Consider the following 23,868-nt stretch of genomic DNA (forward strand, 5'->3'; position numbering starts at 1 on the left):
AGGTTGTGAAGTGCTCACTGTCACCACCACGGAGGAAGGGGTGTATACCCTGAAACGCGTCTGTTTCTGTTGGGACAGTGAGACGTTTTCCCATTCACCAGGATTGACCTACATAAGGTGTCTATATTTGTGAGGATTTTTCCATTTCAACTATTTCACATTGCCTCGAATTTGTTTCGATCCTCTGAGTAGAGACTACACCGCTGCTAAGCCGAGGAGTCACGTGAGACGTCACGTTAGACACTCCATACCACCTGGGACGCCGCGTAGGGTAAGATCGGCAGGAGGATCGAGCGAAGGATCCAGCAGGTGACGACATCAGGTAAGGGATATCCTTCACGATTACTATTATCTGGCTATCCGATTGAGCTAGCGGGACAGATCCTGGACAGTGTGTGGTGTTATTACTGCCTTGAACACGGAGTCCTTCCATTCGATTTAGTTGAAGCCTCCCATTGGGCTGAGGATAAGAACTGCTGTTCTGTGATCGCGGACATCTTTTGCAATTGTTTGCAAGTATAGTCGCAATTCGATTTAATAATGGACATTCTCTGCGATTGTTTGCAAGTATTGTCGCATTGCGATTTTTCTCACGATTGCTTGTATTGCGATCCTTTTGCGATTATATGCTAGTTTAGTTGCATTAGGATCCTATTCATTCATTTAAGGTCCATACTCACTGTATACATTGTTTTATTCTATGTATGTTTTTACTATTTTATAATTGGCTCATCATATTAAATATTTGATGCATTCATAGAGTACTTGCTGCTATTTTCCTATATTTGGAGTGCCCCTCATTATCTATTGCTATTTCAGTTGCAATAACACAATATCTAAGTAGTGAGACCCCTAGAGGCCATACACAGCATATAACATATTGCTACAGGCCTGATGCTGCTCCTAGCAAAATGGGGAAGAGAAGGAAGAGTATAGTGCTAAACCCCATGGATTGTCCAGACGGTCTGGGTGGACCGAGAGGTGTGCACCCTGATCCATTCGGTCGAGAGGTGGAGTCGCTGTTTTCCATTTTTGTTATTGCAACAGGTTAGTTGTAGTTCTGGGAGCAGCCTCATGTGTAATGTCTGCTACTAACTACAGTGTGTGAGCATCTGGAGCAGGACCAAGAACAACGCCTACAGTACAGTCAGCAGGACCCACCACCAGGGGGCGTGCATGAAATATCTTGAGTCAGCATGAGGCAGCTACAGGACCCAAAGTTTGGAACAAACCACTGCACTCTAAAAGGGAGGTAACACACGCTCAGCCCTGAGAAGTACATTGTGCATAAACTGAATTTAATGTGACCAAGTAGGAATTTTTGTTGCGTGCACCCTGCTTAATTTGAGTAATAAATGCTTAAATTAAAACTCCCCCTGTACCGCAGAGTGGAACATTCTACATGTTAATGACCCTGGTTGGACTCGTCAAGGGACAGACTGGCAGCATGGAGGGTGAGTGCAGCTACTGACTCGTTACTGAAGGGACTTGCAGGGGGAATATGCTTTTATGCAAAGTGAATGTATTAAGTGACTTTCCTTTTTATGTGACTGAAGCTCAGTCATCGTGTAAGGAAACCTTCTGAAACTTTCTATAAGGGTTTAAGTCATTACTGCCAAGAGTTATGCTTGCTGTCAGTGAATATGAACATTCACTATGAATGGGAACAGGAATAGACCTAATATTTCACAGCAGAGTCTTTGTATCTAGTACAGGCAATCCTCTCTAGACTCTACGTTGATACATTTTTACCTGCACTGATACATTGTAACAAACCGTCAGGTCAGGAGGCAGATTGGTGCTGCGGTCACATTTTGCTCACAGTTGATTGCCTAGACTGGATACAACTGTAGCAAATTCTCAGATATTACACGCTCTGCTTGCAGTCTGTGAATGGGAAGCATCCTTTTCAGGCTCTTACTGGGAACAAGAATCATTTCATTCACTGACAGCAAGCATGTGAGGGATTAAATAAGTATACTAGAAGGTTGCGGAACAGTTCTTACTGCAGGGGTCAGATTTACTATCCTGTGTAATATGTAGACAGTGTAAACAAGCAGTCTAAATGTACGGTCACATTGCGCAATCATATGGCGGTTGCGACAGGGCTGCACAAGCCACAGCAAGCTCTAATTAGGATTGGGCGGTTTAGTTGGTTTGTATTGTGGGTGCTGCCACGCCTTTAACACTATAGACCAGGGATCAGCAACCTTCGGGAATTCAGCTGCTGTAGAACTAAAACTCCCAGCATCCAAACTTACTTGGCTGTTCTTGTAACTCTCACAGAAGTGAAAGGAGGATTCTGGGAGTTGTAGTTTTAGAACAGTTGGCGTGCCAGGATGCTGATCCCTGGTATAGGCCAACTAAACCAGGGATGCCCAACCTGCAGCCTTTCAGCTGTTGCAAAACTACAACTCCCAGCATGCACGGACAGCCTACAGCAGGGCATGGTGGGAGTTGTAGATTTACTATAGCTGGAGGGCTGCAGGTTGGGCATACCTGAACGAAACAGTGTGGTCCTAATTAGTGTAATTAGAGCTTGCTGAGCCACGTGGAGTTTGAACGCTGCGCAGCCGCTACATAACCACGCCGTGTGGTCATACCCTAATGATGCAACTAATTTATCATGGTGGCTCACGTTGTATGATAAACTTGGTATATGGCCAGACTCTTGTCAAAGTTTACACCAACTATTGGTTAACTTGGCACCAGAGTTTTGCACCAATTTCAGTCTCGCATCTTAAAGGGGTTCTCCGTTTTCATTATGACTTTTTTTTATTTGCCCAGAGTACATATTTTTGCCCTATACACCTGTTTTTCATGGCAGCACTTTCCTTCCCCTGTTCTAGGCATCACTGAATCCTGGCAGGATGTGTACACCGAGAGGGAGTGTAGGGGGCATGGCTACTGCAGAGAGAACAGTGTGGCAGGAGGTTTACATGTCTAACTTACACAGAGAGGGAGTGTAGGGGGCGTGGCTACTGCAGAGAGAACAGTGTGGCAGGAGGTTTACATGTCTAACTTACACAGAGAGGGAGTGTAGGGGGCGTGGCTACTGCAGAGAGAACAGTGTGGCAGGAGGTTTACATGTCTAACTTACACAGAGAGTGAGTGTAGGGGGCGTGGCTACTGCAGAGAGAACAGTGTGGCAGGAGGTTTACATGTCTAACTTACACAGAGAGGGAGTGTAGGGGGCGTGGCTACTGCAGAGAGAACAGTGTGGCAGGAGGTTTACATGTCTAACTTACACAGAGAGTGAGTGTAGGGGGCGTGGCTACTGCAGAGAGAACAGTGTGGCAGGAGGTTTACATGTCTAACTTACACAGAGAGGGAGTGTAGGGGGCGTGGCTACTGCAGAGAGAACAGTGTGGCAGGAGGTTTACATGTCTAACTTACACAGAGAGGGAGTGTAGGGGGCGTGGCTACTGCAGAGAGAACAGTGTGGCAGGAGGTTTACATGTCTAACTTACACAGAGAGTGAGTGTAGGGGGCGTGGCTACTGCAGAGAGAACAGTGTGGCAGGAGGTTTACATGTCTAACTTACACAGAGAGGGAGTGTAGGGGGTGTGGCTACTGCAGAGAGAACAGTGTGGCAGGAGGTTTACATGTCTAACTTACACAGAGAGGGAGTGTAGGGGGCGTGGCTACTGCAGAGAGAACAGTGTGGCAGGAGGTTTACATGTCTAACTTACACAGAGAGGGAGTGTAGGGGGTGTGGCTACTGCAGAGAGAACAGTGTGGCAGGAGGTTTACATGTCTAACTTACACAGAGAGGGAGTGTAGGGGGCGTGGCTACTGCAGAGAGAACAGTGTGGCAGGAGGTTTACATGTCTAACTTACACAGAGAGGGAATGTAGGGGGCGTGGCTACTGCAGAGAGAACAGTTTGGCAGGAGGTTTACATGTCTAACTTACACAGAGAGGGAGTGTAGGGGGTGTGGCTACTGCAGAGAGAAGAGTGTGGCAGGAGGTTTACATGTCTAACTTACACAGAGAGGGAGTGTAGGGGGCGTGGCTACTGAAAAGAGAACAGTGTGGCAAGAGGAGCAATCCCTGAGAAACAATACAGAGCAAAGCATGCTGGGATTGGTTGGAAATCCCAACAGGAAGCTGATAAAAACAGGAAGTTCTGTATGTAAACATCCTGCCAGCATGCGGTGATGCTGAGAACAGGGGAAGGAAAGTGCTGACATAAAAAACAGGTGTATATGGTAAATATAATTAATATAATATGCAGTGTTTCAGGTACTGTGGACAGATAAAAAAAATTATTCTGAAAATAGAGAACCTCTTTAAGCAAGTAAAGCTGTAAACCCAAAACAGATTATTTTTTGGAGCGTTTACATTATAAATAGATCTAAAACTAGATGCGATAATGGAGGTAATTTATCATGAGGGCTTAGTCATTTGTGCCACACTTCCTGCTGCCATGTGACCAGTGTTGGTAAATCCAAGAGCAGGGCTGGACAAGAAGGAAGTGTATCGTTACATAGTGTGCATCAGGTAGTCTGAGGAGCAGTGCAGCCATCTTGGATGACAGAAGAGGAGCACCAGGTAAGTTTTCTGGTTGTTCCCCAGTTATTGTGATTTTTTCTTTCTTGAACCGGAGGGTCGTGATAAACATAACGTTTTTTTTTATGCTAAGTGCTACTACTCTAATTTTTGTACACCGCCCTCCTACTGGAGTAAGATTGCACCAGTCTTGCAAAAAGTTGCAATTAATAAATCGTGAGTGCATCTAACACGCCAACTTTACCACCCACTTTTCAAAAGTGTTGACAGAGGGGTAAAAAAAGCAAAAATAAAATAAAAAAACACAATCCCCCCCCCCCCCCCCCCCCACCGAGATTCTGGTGCAAATGGCATGATAAACGACCTTCTTTATAGGCAAAAAAAAAATGGCCAAATTTTGGCACATTTTACAACAAGGTCTAGACGCAGCCACATTAGTACATTTGCCCCAATGACTCTGTATAGAAAAACTGGCAAACCCCTTTAAAGGGGTTTTCCCATCTCAGACAATAGGGGCATATCGCTAGTATATGCCCCCTTGTCTGTTAGGTGCGGGTCTCACCTCTGGGACCCGCACCTACAACGAGAACGCAAAGTAGTGGAGGGCCCAAAGTAGTCCATATTTCCGTCGGGCCCAGGCCCATTCACTACTATGGGGAGAACGCTTGGGGTTTTCCAGCCACCACCTTCCCTGCTCCATTCTCGATGTAAGTGATGTGCCCCCATTGTCTCAGATCGGAATACCCCTTTAAATATGATGATATGCTTCTACATATATGGGGTTGTTGAGCTGTAAAGAAAATGATTGCATGTTCACGTGATATCACTGGACCCTCCAAGTGCAGTGGTTTTGGCAGGAAAGTACCAAATCTCTGTATTTTTCTTGTAACAAGACACAGGGGGGGATTTATCAAAACTGGTATAAAGGAAAACTGGCCTGGTTGTCCATAGCAACCAATCAGATTCCACCTTTCATTTTCGACAGCTCCTTTGGAAAATGAAAGGTGAAATCTGATTGGTTGACATGTACAACTAAGCTAGTTTTCCTTTATACCATATATCTGTAAAGAATAAATCAAGGCAACTGGACTTACTGTAGATTTCTTGAAAAACGAGCTTTGGAAGAACGAGTGAAACGTTTTCAAGAAATCTACAGTAAGTCCAGTTGCCTTGATTTATTCTTTACAGATATACCATGACCTGGATAAATGAGAACCTTCACAGGCATCTTCCTTTATACCAGTTTTGCAAAATTTCCCCCCCAAATTTTTTCATTTTTCTGTTCAGCTCATGCAATGGCAGCCGTAAGATGAGCCATCTGATGTGTATGGGGATGTTTCAACTCTCTCCTGACCGCAGAAGTCAGGGAAAAGGAAGGGTCAGGCATGTTGGATTTCAACATGTCCAATCCTTAGGGAGATAAGAAGCCAGCTGAGATTTCAGACTGTGACTCCCTATTGATAGCACGTGCACATGGGAGGTCTCACCAGAGGGACTGATATATCTGTTTATTCAATGTCTTGCCGTTTATACGGGGTGGGGGGCATATGACTTTTAACAATTTTTTTACCCTGCAGTCCATAAAGTGGATGTAACTAACATGATTACTTACATTTTCACGGCATTCTCAGGGGTTGGGGACTAGCTTGTAAGGATAATGGGACTTGTAGTTCATAGCAGCTCATAATTTTGCTTTGCAGGGAAAATGTTGGCAGCATTCTTTGATACCCCTGGAGGGCCAGAAAATCTATACATTAAAGAAGTCCCCCGACCTGTCCCAAAAGAAGGAGAGGTCCTGGTAGAGGTCCATGCAAGTGCCCTGAACCGAGCAGATTTATTACAGGTACGTTGTACTTTAAAGGGGCTATCGGAGTGTTTAAGACGCAGTTTCGATCCACATCCGATCCGCAATTTTTGCATATCGGATGCGGACCCATTTATTTCAATGGGGCCGCAAAAGATGCAGACAGCACACGGTGTACTGTCTGCAGCCGCACGTCCATTCTGCGGTCCTGCAAAAAAGATAGAACATGTCCTATTCTTGTCTGAATAGGCATTTCAAACCTTCTGCGGGACATGCGGAAGAGAAAGTGCAGGATGCATATGGCCGGAATCCATGTTGTGGTGATCCCCGATTTGTGGAAAACTGGATACGGCCGTGTGCATGAGGCCTAATACTGATGACCTATCCTAACCCAAACTGAGCGGTGGGGAGCAGGACAGTATGTTTTGTATGGACAATTTTTATTGTAATGGTGCCCATTAGTTCTTCTAACCATCCGGCAGGCTGTTCGCACACAGCCGGACCCTATTGATTATAATGGGATCTGGCGGGGATACGGTACATTATGCGTCTAAACCGGATCCAGAGAACCTCGGCAGGCTGTTCTGTGCCGGGTGTACTTTGTTAGGCTACTTTCACACTCGCAGCAATCAGTAAATGTATAACCTGTCAGTAGGACATTAGTTGAATGGTAACACATAAGTAACTGAACAGTTTACGATAGCAGAGTTTGTGCAGTATGCACAGAACCTTCATGGCTTCTGATGGAGGTATGTGCTCACGGCATGCAAGTGGCCTTCTGTATAAGAAAGTACAGACTGTTGCAATTTTCTATACAGTTGAGAAAACAGTATGCTGACATTTACCAGCCTGAGGGAGGCCAAGAAGACACCCTTTTGTTCGCTGTGTAGTGAATGAGGGCCTGTGGATATATTTATCGTATCTACCAGGGGATTTTCTTATATACGTTAGATGCAGTAAACCACTGTGTGCACTTGGAGTTAAAGTGTCTCCCATGTACATGATGGTAAAACTTGGAGCCTCTTTATGTAAATGATGGTAGACCTTGGATCCTCTCCTATGTACATGATGGTAGATCTTGGAAGCCTCTCCCATGTACATGATGGTAGACCTTGGAGCCTTTCCCATATACATGATGGTAGACCTTGGAGCCTTTCCCGTGTACATGATGGTAGACCTTGGAGTCTGTCCATTTACAGGATGCTAGAACTTGGAGCCTGTCCATTTACATGATGGTAGACCTTGGAGCCTCTGCCATGTACAGTACAGACCAAATGTTTGCACACACCTTCTCATTCAAAGAGTTTTCTTTATTTTCATGACTATGAACGCATCAAAACTATGAATTAACACATGTGGAATTCTATACATAACAAACAAGTGTGAAACAACTGAAAATATGTCATATTCTAGGTTCTTCAAAGTAGCCACCTTTTGCTTTGATTACTGCTTTGCACACTCTTGGCATTCTCTTGATGAGCTTCAAGAGGTAGTCCCCTGAAATGGTCTTCCAACAGTCTTGAAGGAGTTCCCAGAGATGCTTAGCACTTGTTGGCCCTTTTGCCTTCACTCTGCGGTCCAGCTCACCCCAAACCATCTCGATTGGGTTCAGGTCCGGTGACTGTGGAGGCCAGGTCATCTGGCGCAGCACCCCATCACTCTCCTTCATGGTCAAATAGCCCTTACTTTCAAAGTTTTCCCAATTTTTCGGCTGACTGACTGACCTTCATTTCTTAAAGTAATGATGGCCACTCGTTTTTCTTTACTTAGCTGCTTTTTTCTTGCCATAATACAAATTCTAACAGTCTATTCAGTAGGACTATCAGCTGTGTATCCACCTGACTTCTCCTCAATGCAACTGATGGTCCCAACCCCATTTATAAGGCAAGAAATCCCACTTATTAAACCTGACAGGGCACACCTGTGAAGTGAAAACCATTTCAGGGGACTACCTCTTGAAGCTCATCAAGAGAACGCCAAGAGTGTGCAAAGCAGTAATCAAAGCAAAAGGTGGCTACTTTGAAGAACCTAGAATATGACATATTTTCAGTTGTTTCACACTTGTTTGTTATGCATATAATTCCACATGTGTTAATTCATAGTTTTGATGCCTTCAGTGTGAATCTACAATTTTCATAGTCATGAAAATAAAGAAAACTCTTTGAATGAGAAGGTGTGTCCAAACTTTTGGTCTGTACTGTACATGATGGTAGACCTTGGAGCCTCTTCGATGTACATGATGGTAGACCTTAAAGCCTCTCCCGTGTACATGATGGTAGACCTTGGAGCCTGTCCATTTACATGATGGTAGAACTAGGAGACTCTCCCATGTACATGATGGTAGACCTTGAAGCCTCTCCCATGTACATGATGGTAGACCTTGGAGCCCATCCCATGTACATGATGGTAGACTTTGGAACCTCTCCCTTACAGATGATTTTGTATATGCCCACCTGTTAAAGAGAATGTCACTTGGCTTTCTGAAAGGCACACTAGCCTAGTTATAAAGGGATGACATAGTAGGGGATGTACTCTTACATCAGGTGCAGTTGCCGTTCAGAAGTCTAGAAGAGCTGTGTCACATATGTCACCAGAGCTGTAGTATCGGCCATGTGGGTTATTGCCTAGCTCTTACCCATACAGGTATATCTATTGTTGCAAGGACCCTCCAGCAGGACTCATACATTGTTTCATTCCTGGTGCATGGTGGAGCATTACAGAGATGATCACTAAAACTAGAAATTACATTGTGCATCCATCTTATCAGTAATGTGCTCTCAACCAGAGTGATTTGTGATATTTTATTGGTTTTGCAGAGAAGAGGAAAGTACCCGCCACCTCCTGGTGCCAGTCAGATTCTGGGTCTGGAAGCTGCAGGGACAGTGGCAGCACTTGGTCCAGGCGTCGATGGACATTGGAAGATTGGAGATCGTGTGATGGCACTTCTCGCTGGAGGGGGTAATGCTCAGTACATAGCAGTGCCCACTTACCAGCTCATACCAATCCCCCAAGGCATGAGTTACACTGATGCCGCTGCCATTCCTGAAGCCTGGCTCACTGCCTTCCAGCTCCTGCACCTTGTAGGTGAGTTTTTCCTACTGAACCCAGTTACTTATTGCTCAGTGTTATCACTGGTTCCAGTACTTTATGTTGTCGGTTCTTCACAGGTAAAGTTCAGAAGGGGGAGACAGTACTGATACACGCCGGAGCTAGTGGTGTTGGCACGGCCGCCATCCAGCTATGCCGCTTGGCTGGAGCAGTGCCCATAGTAACAGCGGGTTCAGCTGACAAAATTGAAATTGCCAAGAAGCTTGGAGCTGCAGCCGGTTTCAACTACAAAGTTGAGGATTTTGGGAAAAAATTTCTTGAGGCCACAAACAGTAAGTGCATTCTACGTGGATTTTTATGGGGTGGCATAACCCAGTACATGTCTCATATACTAGCAGCGTCTTCCGTTACATAATGAAAAATTTTGCAATTTTCTTAAATTTTTTGTATTTCATTTACTTGAAGTGTCTGCTTGCTGTCAGTAAACAGAAGTAATATTGCTTACATTCTGAGGCAGATAGCATGACAGCAAGCAAGGATCTTGAGAATGGTAAGAAATAAAACCCAGAAGTTTCTCGCAAGACAGCGGAACATGATTAATAAGCTTTATTTAATTACATTGAGGAGAATGCGGCTGAGCTGCAACCTGTGGACAGGTGTGGTGCTGTTTTTGTAATAAATCCGCCATATTTTCCTATGCGGTGGACTGCAGAATCAGACTACACTGGGTTGATTAGTAGTCTGTAACCATGGAGACATGTAGATTTTCATAAGAGCTGCAGACACATACGGTAATTATAGATTTTAATCAAGTCTATTGTCAGAGTAGCTTAATTTCTTTTTTTAGATGCTGTGGTTGCCAAAGTATGCATACCCTTAAAAAAATCAAGGTAAATGTACCATGGCAGTACGTGCAGCGCGCTGCGTTCACACATTATTCTTCCGGTAACTGGTGGACATTTGTCATGTTCCTTTTGAGAATGTCTGGTGCCTTCCAAGTTGTCACTTGTGTATTACTATCATTTTTCTGATTTGTTTGTTTTGGATGCCAGTGAGGTGAACAAACCTGGGTAGTCAGGCCGGGGCCGTAGTGTATTGTGATAAGTGCAGGGAGTGGCGGTTTTTCGTACATTAGTAAATATGCACTAAGCCATGTTTGAGCTTGGCTTAGTGATCTGGCACAGGAGGGAGATCTGAGTGGAAACATGGCAGCTTTTACGCAACTGGCCAAGATCATACTCAAGAATTTGTAGAAAAAAACTGTATACCCCACCTGCGGACATTTTTTTTTATTATTATTATTTTTTTTTAAGATTTCTTATTATCAAATATTAACAAAATAAAATAATGTATGATGATTATTATTATTATTATAGTTAAATTTTTTGGAATTATATTTCCTCATCTATTTCTGTAACTCCTTATGGAGCAGGTCCTGTTACATCTACAGATCATCGCTATCAAGTGTTCGTATGAACGCTCGTTAGCGACGATCTGGCAGTGTAATACTACCGCCGATTATCCGATAAACGAGTTTGTTTATCAGGTAATCGGAGTCTTTCAATATGTTTAAAAAAATAATCATTTCCCGGTGCCAGATTGTGCCGTGTAATCAGCTCTCTGCTCCCGGCAAACAATGATTCAGTCGGGGGACAAGTGATGGCATTAGTGACAAGTGATCGTTCATCTCCATACTGAGGAGGAGATTTCTGCATGTAATAGCAGCGGTCTCTGCCGCTGACGATCAGGCGATTGCCGGGAAGGAACGCTTTTCTCTCAACAATCGCCTGCAGAATCTGTAGGTGTAATAGGGCCCTTAGGGGATCTGTCAATCAAGCCTAGTAGGGCATATAGAAGACACACAGTGGACTCGCCTCCCCGTGTCCAGGCTTTTCTGTGCCAGACTTCGCCTTCTCATGCTGTTAATCTCTTCGCATTTCCGGGACCCTCCACCCCTGTTTTCATGACCCTCCTCCCAAGTTCCCAGCCATCACCTTCCCGTGGATCAGGCCGCATGAAACAGATGACAGGTTCCCTTTAAAAGGATTGTCCTGGAAGTGTAAGTACGGCTACTTTCACATCAGCGTTTTTCCCTTCTGGTATTGAGATCCGTCATAGGATCTCAATAGCGGAGGAAAACGCTTCAGTTTTGTCCCCATTCATTGTCAATGGGGACAAAACTGAACGTAGTGCACCAGAATACATTCCGTTCTGTTCGGTTGCGATCTGTCGTGGATATAAAGCAAATGCTTTATATAAACGATAAGATCAAAGGAAAAATTTCAAAGGGAATTGATCCTAGAGGTGGACATATAAAACACCTCAAAAAGAGATCGTCGTTAATTTAATTATATTGTGCAATCAGTCAAATATGGTACAAGCGTCTTTGCAAAAATATAACTGATTATACAATAATTCAGAATACAATCAAAACTTATCCAGTAGAAAAACTCAATAATATGCAATAACACACAGTGATATGCAGTACCCAAAATTTGCCACTAGATGGCACTAACAGAATACCAGCGTTCCATATCACTTCTTAAAACATAAAAATGATATACAAGCTGTCTCGACCACAATTATGAGATATTATCAGATAATATGCAGTAAACTGAACAATGATTCGTACAGATACGAACCCTTGCTCTGCTCAAACTATGACTAATCTCGGATATCGGGTAGTATTGCTACACACGTTATGAATTATCAAGCCTGATATGACTATGGAATGAATATTCCAATCAGAGATTCCCTCTGATATCAATATTAGATCTCTTATTCAGTAATATGCATCTTTACTGAACATTCATAATATTGATGTAGTACATCTAACATTACACATCCGCAATAAAGCAAGGATTTTTCTAAATATCAAGCTAATTAATTCAATCAATACTACACATAATAAAGTGATACGTTATCCATAAGTGCAGTTGATATGCAGGGTCTAAGGGAAGTCAGCTCTAAGTCTGTTCTGATCTTTGGGATTTTTTTTCCTGGGGTCTCTCCTTTCTTTCTTTGTTTCTCTGTGTTTCTGTGTCTTCTGTTGCTCCCTGTTGTTCTCTTACCTGTTGCTGTGTGTGGTTTTTGATCACAAAATTATCAGTTAGATACACCTTCCTAACTTGGAGTTTTCCAATCATGGTTGGTTAGGCATGTACATATGATAATGACTGTATCACCCAGAAGGCATTTCAGCTGTTGGTGCAATGTTACCTATTCATACCTAGGTGGCACTATTGCATAAGCTACTAGCATCATCACTATTAAGGGTTAACTGTCCAGGTCTGATTTCTCTTACATTCTATACACATATTATATGGAATCCTAAGTCAGAGCTAAGAGATTATTTTTGACACATAAACCAATTAAGGCATAGACTTTGTGGGACCATTTAGGCTTTTCCCATACTCTCAAATGTATGTACTGATAAGGATATAATGGACCTTGTATTCTCACAGACAATTGTGTCTCCTTTGTTACACCAACGGTTGGTTGGTTGATTGTTAGTTAAAATAACACTATCTCACTAACAAAATTTTACACTTAAAATATTTGTCACCATGCTTTAGGAGTATATGCGTTCCTAGTAAGGCTACTTTCACACTTGCGGCAGTGTGATCCGGCGGGCAGTTCCGTCGTCGGAACTGCCCGCCGGATCCGCCGATCTGCCGCTGACTGAAAGCATTTGTGAGACGGATCCGGGTGCGGATCCGTCTCACAAATGCATTGCAAGGACGGATCCGTCTCTCCGCTTGTCATGCGGACCGACTTATCCGTCTTGTACATTTTTTCACATTTTTACCGATCTGCGCATGCGCATGCCGGAACGACGGATCCGGCATTCCGGTATTCTGAATGCCTGATCCGGCGCTAATTCATTCTTATGGGAAAAAATGCCGGATCCGGCGTTTAGGCAAGTCTTCAGTTTTTTTCGCCGGAGAGAAAACCGTAGCATGCTGCGGTTTTCTCTTTTGCCTGATCAGTCAAAACGACTGAACTGAAGACATCCTGATGCAAACTGAACGGATTACTCTCCATTCAGAATGCATGGGGATAAAACTGATCAGTTCTTTTCCGGTATAGAGCCCCTGTGACGGAACTCAGTGCCGGAAAAGAACAACGCAAGTGTGAAAGTAGCCTTAGAAATATGTGAGATAACAGATGCATTGACGTCTTTCATAATATCCAATAATATAAAATGATACATATGTCCTTTTGATTATCTTATACTAAAACGTAATATTCATTATACATATACATCACAGATTTTCAGCTTCATCAATAGACATTAAACCATAGGAATAATTAGTACCAGATGTGTCTGTCCTTATCACAGTCATAAATCTGTAAGGAGACAAGAATAACTCTTCTTAGACTGGTACATCTACAAAAAAAAATAATATATGAACTGTGTCCTTTCCATGAACCTCTTTCGGCCTACTCTAAAACACATACACAATGGTGAATATAACACAACTATATATCAAATCCACTATAATTAGGATATTTAGATATAAATGTTATATACCTATGAAAAGGCACAACAGATTCCATGACGGACACAAAGCAGCATTTTTGTGCGCGTCATGGGATACTGATCAAGACGGATCCGGCATGAAACACAATGTAAGTCAATGGTGCCGGAACCTTTTTTTTCGGACATGAAAGAACACTGATCCGGCACCCATTGACTTACAGTGGTTTTAGTGCCGGATCCGTCTTGTTCAAGTGAGATAATACAACCAGATCCATTCAGAACGGATGCAGCCGGTTGTATTATAATAACGGAAGCGGTTTTTCTGATCACCTGCACATACGCACTTCCTCCATTCAGTTTCCAAGCGACTGGCGGAGACAGTGTTGGACTGGGGTACCTAGGGCCCACCGTACGGATACATTCAAATATAATAAATAATCTAACATGTTTTTTTATATGCTAAAAAATGTTTTTTATATGAACATATAAAGCTGGTTGAGGTGCTGTAAATTGAATATATGTATGTAGTGCAGTAAGTCTAATGTGCTATTTGCCACTTGTGCAGGGGGTGGGAGACTAGGGGCCCACTTTGCTCAGGGGCTCACCGGGGGATTACCCTGTATCCCTGTGGGCCAGTCCAAGCCTGGGCGGAGATCAAGTACAGCTCTCTGCTCTTTGATCGCTGTCAGTCCCATAGATTGAATGGACTGGTAGCGCACATGCACATCCACTACTACATTTAACATCAGACCTCTGTTCCTATGATCAGTGGGGTTTCCAGCAATGTGACCCTCCCCAGCCATCAGCCATTTATCACCTGGCCTATGGATAGGTGGCAGGTGATGATTGTGGGACAACCTAGATCTGTATCAATGAAATGTTAGAAATAAAGAATAAAATGTTGACGGACATTCCCTGCCAAGAAATCCCTCAGTTATTCCGCAGTAATGGAATAGTTTACACTGTGTTTATTATATGTGCTTTCCATATCTTGCTTTATCCTCATCAGATGTTGGTGCAGATATAATTTTGGACTGTGTGGGTGCCACGCACTGGGAGAAGAACTTGGAATGTCTTAACACTGATGGCCGCTGGGTGGTCTATGGGCTGATGGGCTCTGGTGAGATTAATGGAGACTTGCTGTCAAAGTTGCTATGGAAGAGAGGAAACCTTATTGGCAGTCTATTGAGATCCCGCTCTGGTAAGGTGAGTGAACAGGGATTTTTTGTGTGTCCTAGGTGCTTTGGAAAGCTTCCACAGGACACCCAACTATATGCCAATTTCAGACATTAGCCCGGCCATACAAAGTGCATGTTGTATACCACTCTAACCATAGGGGATCTAATTGGCGTAGTTCCTCATGGGGTCACTGTGCCTTTCGGGATGGGGGAATGAGCTGTGCGGTCATGCAGAATCCAGGATACTTGTGGATTTGCTTCCTTTAAGGGCACATTCACACATTGCGGTCATATTGCAACGTTTCTTTCTCTGGTACAGTAACAGAAGATTTGATGCATGTGCTAACCATTGTTTGTGTCTTCACAGTATAAAGCAGAGCTGGTGAAGGCGTTTACAGAGCAGGCTCTGCCTTACTTTGCCCCTGGGTGTCCCATCCACCTACGGCCGATAGTGGACAGTGTGTACCCCCTGCAGAAGATCGCTGATGCCCACCAGCGCATGGAAGAAAACAAGAACACAGGCAAAATTGTCCTTCAAATCCCAGTGTAACACTGGAAGAGCAAGAGATGCCTCTGAAGTCATGGGTCAGTTATGTTCCTCTACACTCATATGCATGGTAGATCATGTTATCCTTTTTGGCTATTTGATGACCTGTAAGTGACATGAACATCAGTCAGAGGAGCTCGCTAGTCACCTCCAATGTAGCCCAAATAGGACCTGTCGCCTCTCCTGTATTCTTCTATGAAATAATTATTCTGGAGCATCTTTTCTTAGAACAATGCATTGTGCCACTGTTATTCCTCCTGGAAATGTAAGGATGAATTGACAACTGGGTGCTATTGTTATCCTTGTCAGTGAGGTGTGTCCCTACACCATGACATTGTCATTAATCATTACTGACAGTGTCATGCTGTAGTAACATAGTAACATAGTACATAAGGCCGAAAGAAGACCTTTGTCCATCCAGTTCGGCTGTCATCCTGCAAGTTGATCCAGAGGAAGGCAAAAAAAAAAACTGTGAGGTAGAAGCCAATTTTCCTCACTTTACGGGAATAAAAAATTCCTTCCCGACTCCAATCAGGCAATCAGAATAACTCCCTGGATCAACGACCCCTCTCTAGTAGCTATAGCCTGTAATATTATTACCCTCCAGAAATACGTCCAGGCCCCTCTTGAATTCCTTTATTGTACTCACCATCACCACCTCCTCAGGCAGAGAGTTCCATAGTCTCACCGCTCTTACCGTAAAGAATCCTCTTCTATGTTTGTGTACAAACCTTCTTTCCTCCAGACGCAGAGGATGTCCCCTCGTCACAGTCCTGGGGATAAATATGTACAGGATTCATACATTTTCAGGAGGAAAAATAGAGGAACAGCACAAAGCCAAATTCTAAAAAAAGGTGCTCAAGATTTGTTATTATTTTAGTGTGCAGGTGGTAAAACAGACATGTGGAGTCCCACCTCTCTCTAAAAGGGTTATCCGATTTTGGACAATGCCTTTTCAACCTATGGTTCCTCCATTGACCAGAAGAGCCAAAAGTGCATTAGATGGCTGTCTTTTATTTTAATGGACACCAATGGTTTTCCCAATTGTCTTCATTAACAAAGAGGAGTCCAAAAAGGAGAAACTATGACTACCCCTGTATATATCAGGTTAAACCCGTCTCAGAACTGCCTCCTACACAATCAAGCCTTACATTACATTACTGTCACCATAAAGCATGGGTGTCAAACATGCGGCCCGCAATGAATATCTTTGCGGCCCGGCAAAGATGCAGCATCGCAGACTGCTATGTATGAGCCGGGAGAGAGGAGGGGCTGGAGTCCGTAACTAGGGGCGGGGCCCGGTGCAGTCACTGTACTCTTACACCGGGCCCCGCCGCTCACCAAAGTATTTATAAACGTGAATCCTTATCCTGTTATTAAGTTGAACTAACGCTGCCCTCTCCCATGTTCCCATGTTCCCCTGTATCCCCATAGCACTTACTTAAGCTTCAATAGCAGGCAGAGCGGACGGCAGCAGTAACGTCACTCACTGGCGCCTGCTCCGCCCACTTTATGAATGAAGCAGGCGGAGCAGACGCGCGACGTCAGTGAGTGACGTTACTGGTGCCGTCCGCTCTGCCTGCTATTGAAGCGTGTTCGACTTCGTAAGTGCTGTGGGGATACAGGGGAACATGGGAACATGGGAGAGCGCAGCGTTAGTTCAACTTAATAACAGGATAAGGATTCACGTTTATAAATACTTCGGTGAGAAGAGGGCCGGTGTATTGGGGGACACTGTTATGAGGGGGATCTGTGGATGACATATAGCAGTGTCATCCACAGATCCCCCCCATAACAGTTCCATCCACAGATCCCCCACCTCATAACAATGCCATCCACAGATCCCCCATAACAGCACCATCCACAGATCCCCCACCCCATAACAATGCCATCCACAGATCCCCCCACCCCATAACAGTGCCATCCACAGATATCCCACCCCATAGCAGTACCATCCACAGATCCCCATAACAGTGCCATCCACAGATCCCCCATAACAGTGCCATCCACAGATATCCCACCCCATAACAGTGCCATCCACAGATCCCCATAACAGTGCCATCCACAGATCCCCCATAACAGCACCATCCACAGATCCCCCATAACAGCACCATCCACAGATCCCCCACCCCATAACAATGCCATCCACAGATCCCCCCACCCCATAACAGTGCCATCCACAGATATCCCACCCCATAGCAGTACCATCCACAGATCCCCATAACAGTGCCATCCACAGATCCCCCATAACAGCACCATCCACAGATCCCCCATAACAGCGCCATCCACAGATCCCCCATAACAGTGCCATCCACAGATCCCCCATAACAGTGCCATCCACAGGTCCCCCATAACAGTGCCATCCACAGATCCCCCGTTATTAGGCAACGGGATGTTGGGGGTCAGCAGTCATGAAACAACAATGTTGTTCTATGAAAATGTACGATTTTTTTTTTTTTTTGATGCGGCCCACATAAACTTAAATTTAGTTTTTTTGGCCCATGTTAGCCTTTGAGTTTGATATGCTTGCCATAAAGGGTTGGCCACTTTCGGGTTACTGCTGACCAATGTGTTTGTAAGAGGATTATATTGCAATTACTGATATAGCCCTTGTTGAAATTCTGCATCATTTTCTCTATTTTATAAGCTATGCCCACTTGTTTATAGAGTATTTTGTGCTGTACACATAGAGGTCCTGTCCATAAAATGGCTGCTGATGGAGGGTCATGTGATCAGACAAATCACCTCCATGTGATGTCTCCTCCATTCAGATACACTACACCTGCCATCTGCACTCGTTCTGTTGGGTATTTAATACACCTACAGTGTGTTTGAATGGAGGAGATATCACATGGAGGTGATTTGCCTGATCACATGACCATCCATTAGCAGACATTTTGTGGACAGGACCTCTATGTGTACAGCACAAAAGACTTAGTAAACCCAGGGGCATAGCTTAGGTTCCTGGTGGAAAATCTTTAACAGGGACCACCGACCATGTGCTTTTTATATTACTGGTGTTTTCTTTGGGTACTGGCACTTTGGGTCTCCCACAGGCACCAGCGCCCAGGCTTGACGACTACCTTTGCATCACCTATAACTATCTTCCTATACTATACATCCCAGCCTGGTCCATCCAACCTGAGACAATGTTTGATTCATGACATTGATTATTTGTGAATTCCACCAAGTTCCAATTACAAAATGGATACTTCCTTCCCTCCCCTTTCCTTTCCTTACATAGTTTGTAAGGCTGAAAAAAAGCCCTCTGTCCATCCAGTTCAGCCTGATATCCTGCAAGTTGATCCAGAGGAAGGCAAAAAACCCTCATGAGATAGACGGGAAAAAAATTCCTTCCCGACTCCATTCAGGCAATCAGACTAACTCCCTGGATCAACGACCCCTCTCTAGTAGCTATAGCCTATAATATTATTACACTCCAGAAATACATCCAGGCCCCTCTTGAATTCCTTTATTGTACTCACCATCACCACCTCCTCAGGCAGAGAGTTCCATAGTCTCACTGCTCTTACCGCAAAGAATCCTCTTCTATGTTTGTGTACAAACCTTCTTTCCTCCAGACGCAGAGGATGTTCCCTCGTCACAGTCACAGTCCTGGGGATAAATAGATGATGGGAGAGATCTCTGCATTGTCCTTTCCTTCTTTCATTTTCCTTTTTTCCTTTCACTTTCTTTTCATTTCCCTCCCTTTCTTTCCCTTTCCTTTCCTTGCCTTCCTGCTTACAATCCAACCTGACACGGTGTTTTAGTCTTGACCGCCCAACTACTATTACAGTATATTCCACCAAGTCCCAAATACTAAATGGATTCCTTCCATTTCCTTTCCGTCATGTACTTCCCTTCCCATTCTTAACCCTTCCTTAACCACTTCCCGACCGCCCATTGACTATAAACGTCCCCTGGTGTTCGTGTTTATGTCTGATCGGAAACGTCTTTATAGAGATGGCAGCGCTGTGCTGGGGGCCCGCTGTCAGTGATAGCAGGGCACCCCAGAGAGAAGGCAGGGACAGTTCCCAGGTGTCCCTGCCTTCTAGATCGCTGTATACACAGCGCTGAACGAGCACTGTGTATACAGATCAGGAAGCGATCTGCTGCTTCCTATCCCTGCCCGGCGGTCATGTGATCGCCAGTGCCAGGGGCGTGCAGGAGCTGTCGGGTCTTCTACAGACCTCCATCAGCCCTGCACTAAGGCTGTACAGCGCTGTTTAGGGCTGTACAGCCTCTCTGGGTGGTGTATTTCCCCTGTAACTGGGGCTACTATGTCAGCCCCAGTTACAGGAGATATCAATAGTGAAAAAAAAAAAAAGTGAAGTTAAATGTCCCCCAGAGGTCTTGTATGACCTTAGACACAAAGTATAAAATTAAAAATTAAAAATAATAAAGTGTTTTATAAAAAAATATGTAAAAAAAATATGTAAAAAAAATTCCCCAATTAAGTCATTTAAAAAAACGTTAAAAATGGAAGAAAAAAAATAAAATAGACATATTTGGTATTGCCGTGTCTGTGACGGCTGGCTCTATAAAATTATCACATGATCTGCCCCATAATGTGAACGCAGTAAAAAAATAAATACACATTAGCCAAAACAAATTTTTTAGTTACCTCACCAACCAAAAAACATAATGTTAATCGATCAAAAAGTCATATGTACCCCAAAATGGTAGCAATAAAAACCTCATCTCATCCCGCAAAAAATGACTCCCCACACAAAACCAAAGCCAGAAAAAAAAATATGGCTCTTAGAAAATTGCAACACAAAATTTTTTTGTTTTTCTAAAAATGCTCTTATTGTGTAAAATGTAAAAAAATTAAAAAAATAGACATATTTGATATTGCCGCATCCGTGAAAACTGGCTCTACAAAAATATTGCATGATCTAGCCCATCAAGTGAGCGGTGTAAAAAAACTAATAAACTTTCACCAAAACAGCTTTTTTTAGTCGCCTCACCTCCCAAAAAACATAATATCAGTTAAACAAAAAGTCGTATGTAGCCCAAAAGTCATCAAGTGAATGGTAAAAAATATAGAAAAATGACACCATACACCTTTTTTTTGTGAGTTCACCTCCCAAAAAATTTGATAAAAAGCTACCAGAAAGCCATATGTACCCCAAAATGGTGCCAAAAACATCTACAGCTTGTCCCACAAAAAATAAGCCCTCACGCAGCTCAGTCAACAAAAAAATAAAAAAGTTAGCGCTCTTAAAATCCATGACAGAAAATTCCATGTTAAAAAATCCAGATGCCGCTCCTTCCCTTTTGAGCCCTGGAGTATCCCCAAATAACAGTTTACGACCACAATTGGGGTGTTACTATATTCAGAAGAAAATGGGTAGCAAATTGTGGGGGGATATTCTCCTGTTATCTTTTGTGAAAAAGATAGTTTGGGCCTAAAGCACCATTTTCTTGTAAAAAAAAGCCAAGGGTTATAAATTCTAAGAAACGCCTGTTGGGTCAAAGTGCTCGCTACACCCCTTAAAAATTCCTTGGGTCATGTAGTTTACAAAATGTGGTCACTTTTTTGGGGTTTTCACTGTAGGGGTACCTCAGGGCCTCTTCAAATGCAACATAGCGCCCTAGGACCATTCCAGCAAAATCTGCCCTCCAAAAACCATATGGCGCTCCTTGCCTTCTGAGCCCTGCCGTGTACCCATACAGCAATATACGACTACATATGGGGTGTTTCTCTAAACCTCAGAATCAGGGTAATAAATATTGAGGTTTGTTTTGTTGTTAACCTTTGATGTGTTACAGGGAAAAAATTATTAACATGGAAAATCTGCAACAAAAAATGAAATTTTGAAATTTCACCTCTATTTTGCTTTCATGCCTATGGAATACTTAAAGAGTTAACAACATTTCTAAAACCAGTTTTGAATAGTTTTAGGGGTGTAGTTTCTAAAATGGGATATTTACGGGTGGTTTCTATTATGTGAGCTCCTCAAAATGACTTCAGAACTACTGAACTGTTTCTTAAAAAAATTGATTTTGTAAATTTTCTTAAAAATTTCTAAAATTGCTTCTAAAATTCTAAACCTTCTAACGTCCTAAAGAAAATCAAATTACATTACTAAAATGATAACCATGTTATAAGGGAAAATAATACAATCTACAGAACACTGATCCCAAGCCCGAACTTCTGTGAAGAAGTTCGGGTTTGGGTACCAAACATGCCGATTATTCTCACGCGCGTGCAAAACGCATTACAATGTTTTGCACTCGCGCGGAAAAATCGCGCATGTTCCCGCAACGCACCCGCACCTTTTCCTGCAACGCCCGTGTGAAAGAGGCCTAAGGACGATTTCACATGAGTGATACGGAATTTCTCAAGGTCTGGTCAGTGGTTTTGGTTCAGTTTTTTTCATTTTTTATTTTTTTTTGTCAGGATTGCATCCATTTTACATCCGTTTTTCACATGTGTGAAAAAAAACCTGAATAATAACACACTGCATCTCCTAGCAACCATCAGTGAAAAATGTATTACATCCAGATGCCACGCGTGTGATGTCAGTTTTTTTTTTTTTCACTGACCCATTGACTCAAATGTACCAGCCTGCATGAAAAACGGATGAAGAAAACATGCTGTGATTTTTCCTGAGCAGACAGATGGACCATAAAAAACAATGCTCATTTTTATACAGCCATTGAAATGAATGGGTCCGGGTTCAGTCCGGTTGCTGTCTGTTGCAAAAACGGATCCGGACAGAAATCTCACTCGTGTGAAATAAGCCTAAGAAAGTAATCTTAATGAACAATCCAATATCTATGTAATGAGAAGAAGTGACCGTCAATAGAGAAGATTTTATTACAATATTTTGTGCAAATCAACTTTGCTTTAGAAAATCCTCTAACTTGCTTGTATTTCATTTTGCAGGGATTAGGGGAATAATGCTGCCATTTTTATTATTTTTTATACTGTACGTTATACTATTGCTATAATAATAAAGTATCAGTATAATAATATTAAAAGTATCAAACAAAAGTGACTTTGTGACTTTTTCGACTTTTCTATGCAAAAATTTGAAGGGAATTTATCATGATGTGAATTTTTTTAAAGTCCATTTTCCAGGATTTTTCATTGCCGTTATTTCTGCCATCTTTATCCAACGCTGCACGTTGAGACGTTTAGCGCATACGTACAGAGACGTTGCTCCTGTTTTTATGCCACCTTCTCTGCTGGGGTGGACTTGCCACATTTGTGCTACTTTTTAATTGCTTTAGGGTACTTTCACACTAGCGTTTTTCTTTTCCGATATTGAGTTCCGTCCTAGGGGCTCAATACCGGAAACAAACTGATCAGTTTTATCCTAATGCATTCTGAATGGAGAGCAATCCGTTCAGGATGCATCAGTTCAGTCCCTCTTACGTTTTTGGCCGGACAAAAAAACCGCAGCATGCTGCATTTTTCTCTCCGGCCAAAAATCTTGAACACACGCCGGATCCAGCTTTAATTTCCATTAAAATGTATTATTGCCAGATCCGGCATTAAAATTGCCGCATTCCCGGATCCGTTCTTCCAGTCCGCGCATGCGGAGACCTTTAAATCTGTGAACAAAGTAAATACCGGATCCGTTTTTCCGGATGACACCGGAGAGACGGATCCGGTATTTCAATGCATTTATCAGACGGATCCGCATCCAGATCCGTCTGACAAATGCATCCGTTTGCGTCCGGATTGCCAGCGACGGAACTGCCTGCCGGAGTAATCTGACGCAAGTGTGAAAGTAGCCTAAATCTGGCATTCCCCTCATTAACCACAGCCATTATTCAAAAGTAGCCAGAGCGGCTTCAGATCACTAGAAGTTGTACATTTTTGCACAAATAAGCCCCAAAAGACATAAAGTCCTACTTTGTGACTTTTTGACGCCAGAATGCTGGAATGCAGAGTGCGATGAAATTTCCTCGTTGCATTTTTCCCCTACTCGCTCCAGTTTTGAAAGGTGGCTGTGGTTAGCCTGTAGAGCTGATATAAGTGTGTCTTCACAGGCGGCAGAAGGTTCCACGACTGAAAATCAGTTCCATTCATTTGAATGAGGCAGCAAGCGCATGGATTTCTGTAAGCTCCATTGAGGTGAATGGAACTGGTTTTCAGTCGCAGAATTTTCTGCCACAAAATCTGCTGCCTGTGAAGGTACCTTAACACTGGGTTCAGACCTGAGCGTATTTGATATGCGCGTTTTTGTCCATAGTCAACGCGCGTATTACGCGCGTTTGTGTGATTGACAGCAGTGTCCTATGGCCGCAAACGCGCGACAAAACGCCCCAAAGAAGCTCAA

At 43.3% G+C, this 23,868-nt stretch overlaps 1 protein-coding gene across 2 annotated transcripts; it reads left to right on the plus strand.

Moving 5' to 3' along the window:
• The first annotated feature begins 1,371 nt into the window (after window positions 1–1,371).
• TP53I3 (tumor protein p53 inducible protein 3) lies at window positions 1,372–22,269 on the plus strand. 2 transcript variants are annotated; one of them, XM_040427439.1, is made up of 7 exons: window positions 1,372–1,454; window positions 6,212–6,354; window positions 9,132–9,399; window positions 9,483–9,695; window positions 14,856–15,052; window positions 15,392–15,609; window positions 21,978–22,269. In XM_040427439.1, exons 1-6 carry the CDS (start codon window positions 1,403–1,405, stop codon window positions 15,572–15,574), a joined length of 1,056 nt encoding a protein of 351 aa, XP_040283373.1. In that variant the 5' UTR covers window positions 1,372–1,402; the 3' UTR covers window positions 15,575–15,609; window positions 21,978–22,269. The 2 variants fall into 2 exon arrangements, with proteins under 2 accessions (XP_040283373.1, XP_040283372.1); XM_040427438.1 differs by lacking the exon at window positions 21,978–22,269 and having other exon boundaries at window positions 15,392–15,967.
• The last annotated feature ends 1,599 nt before the right edge of the window (window positions 22,270–23,868 follow it).

This window comes from Bufo bufo, chromosome 4 (assembly GCF_905171765.1).
Source record: "Bufo bufo chromosome 4, aBufBuf1.1, whole genome shotgun sequence".
Classification (NCBI taxonomy): Eukaryota; Metazoa; Chordata; class Amphibia; order Anura; family Bufonidae; genus Bufo; species Bufo bufo.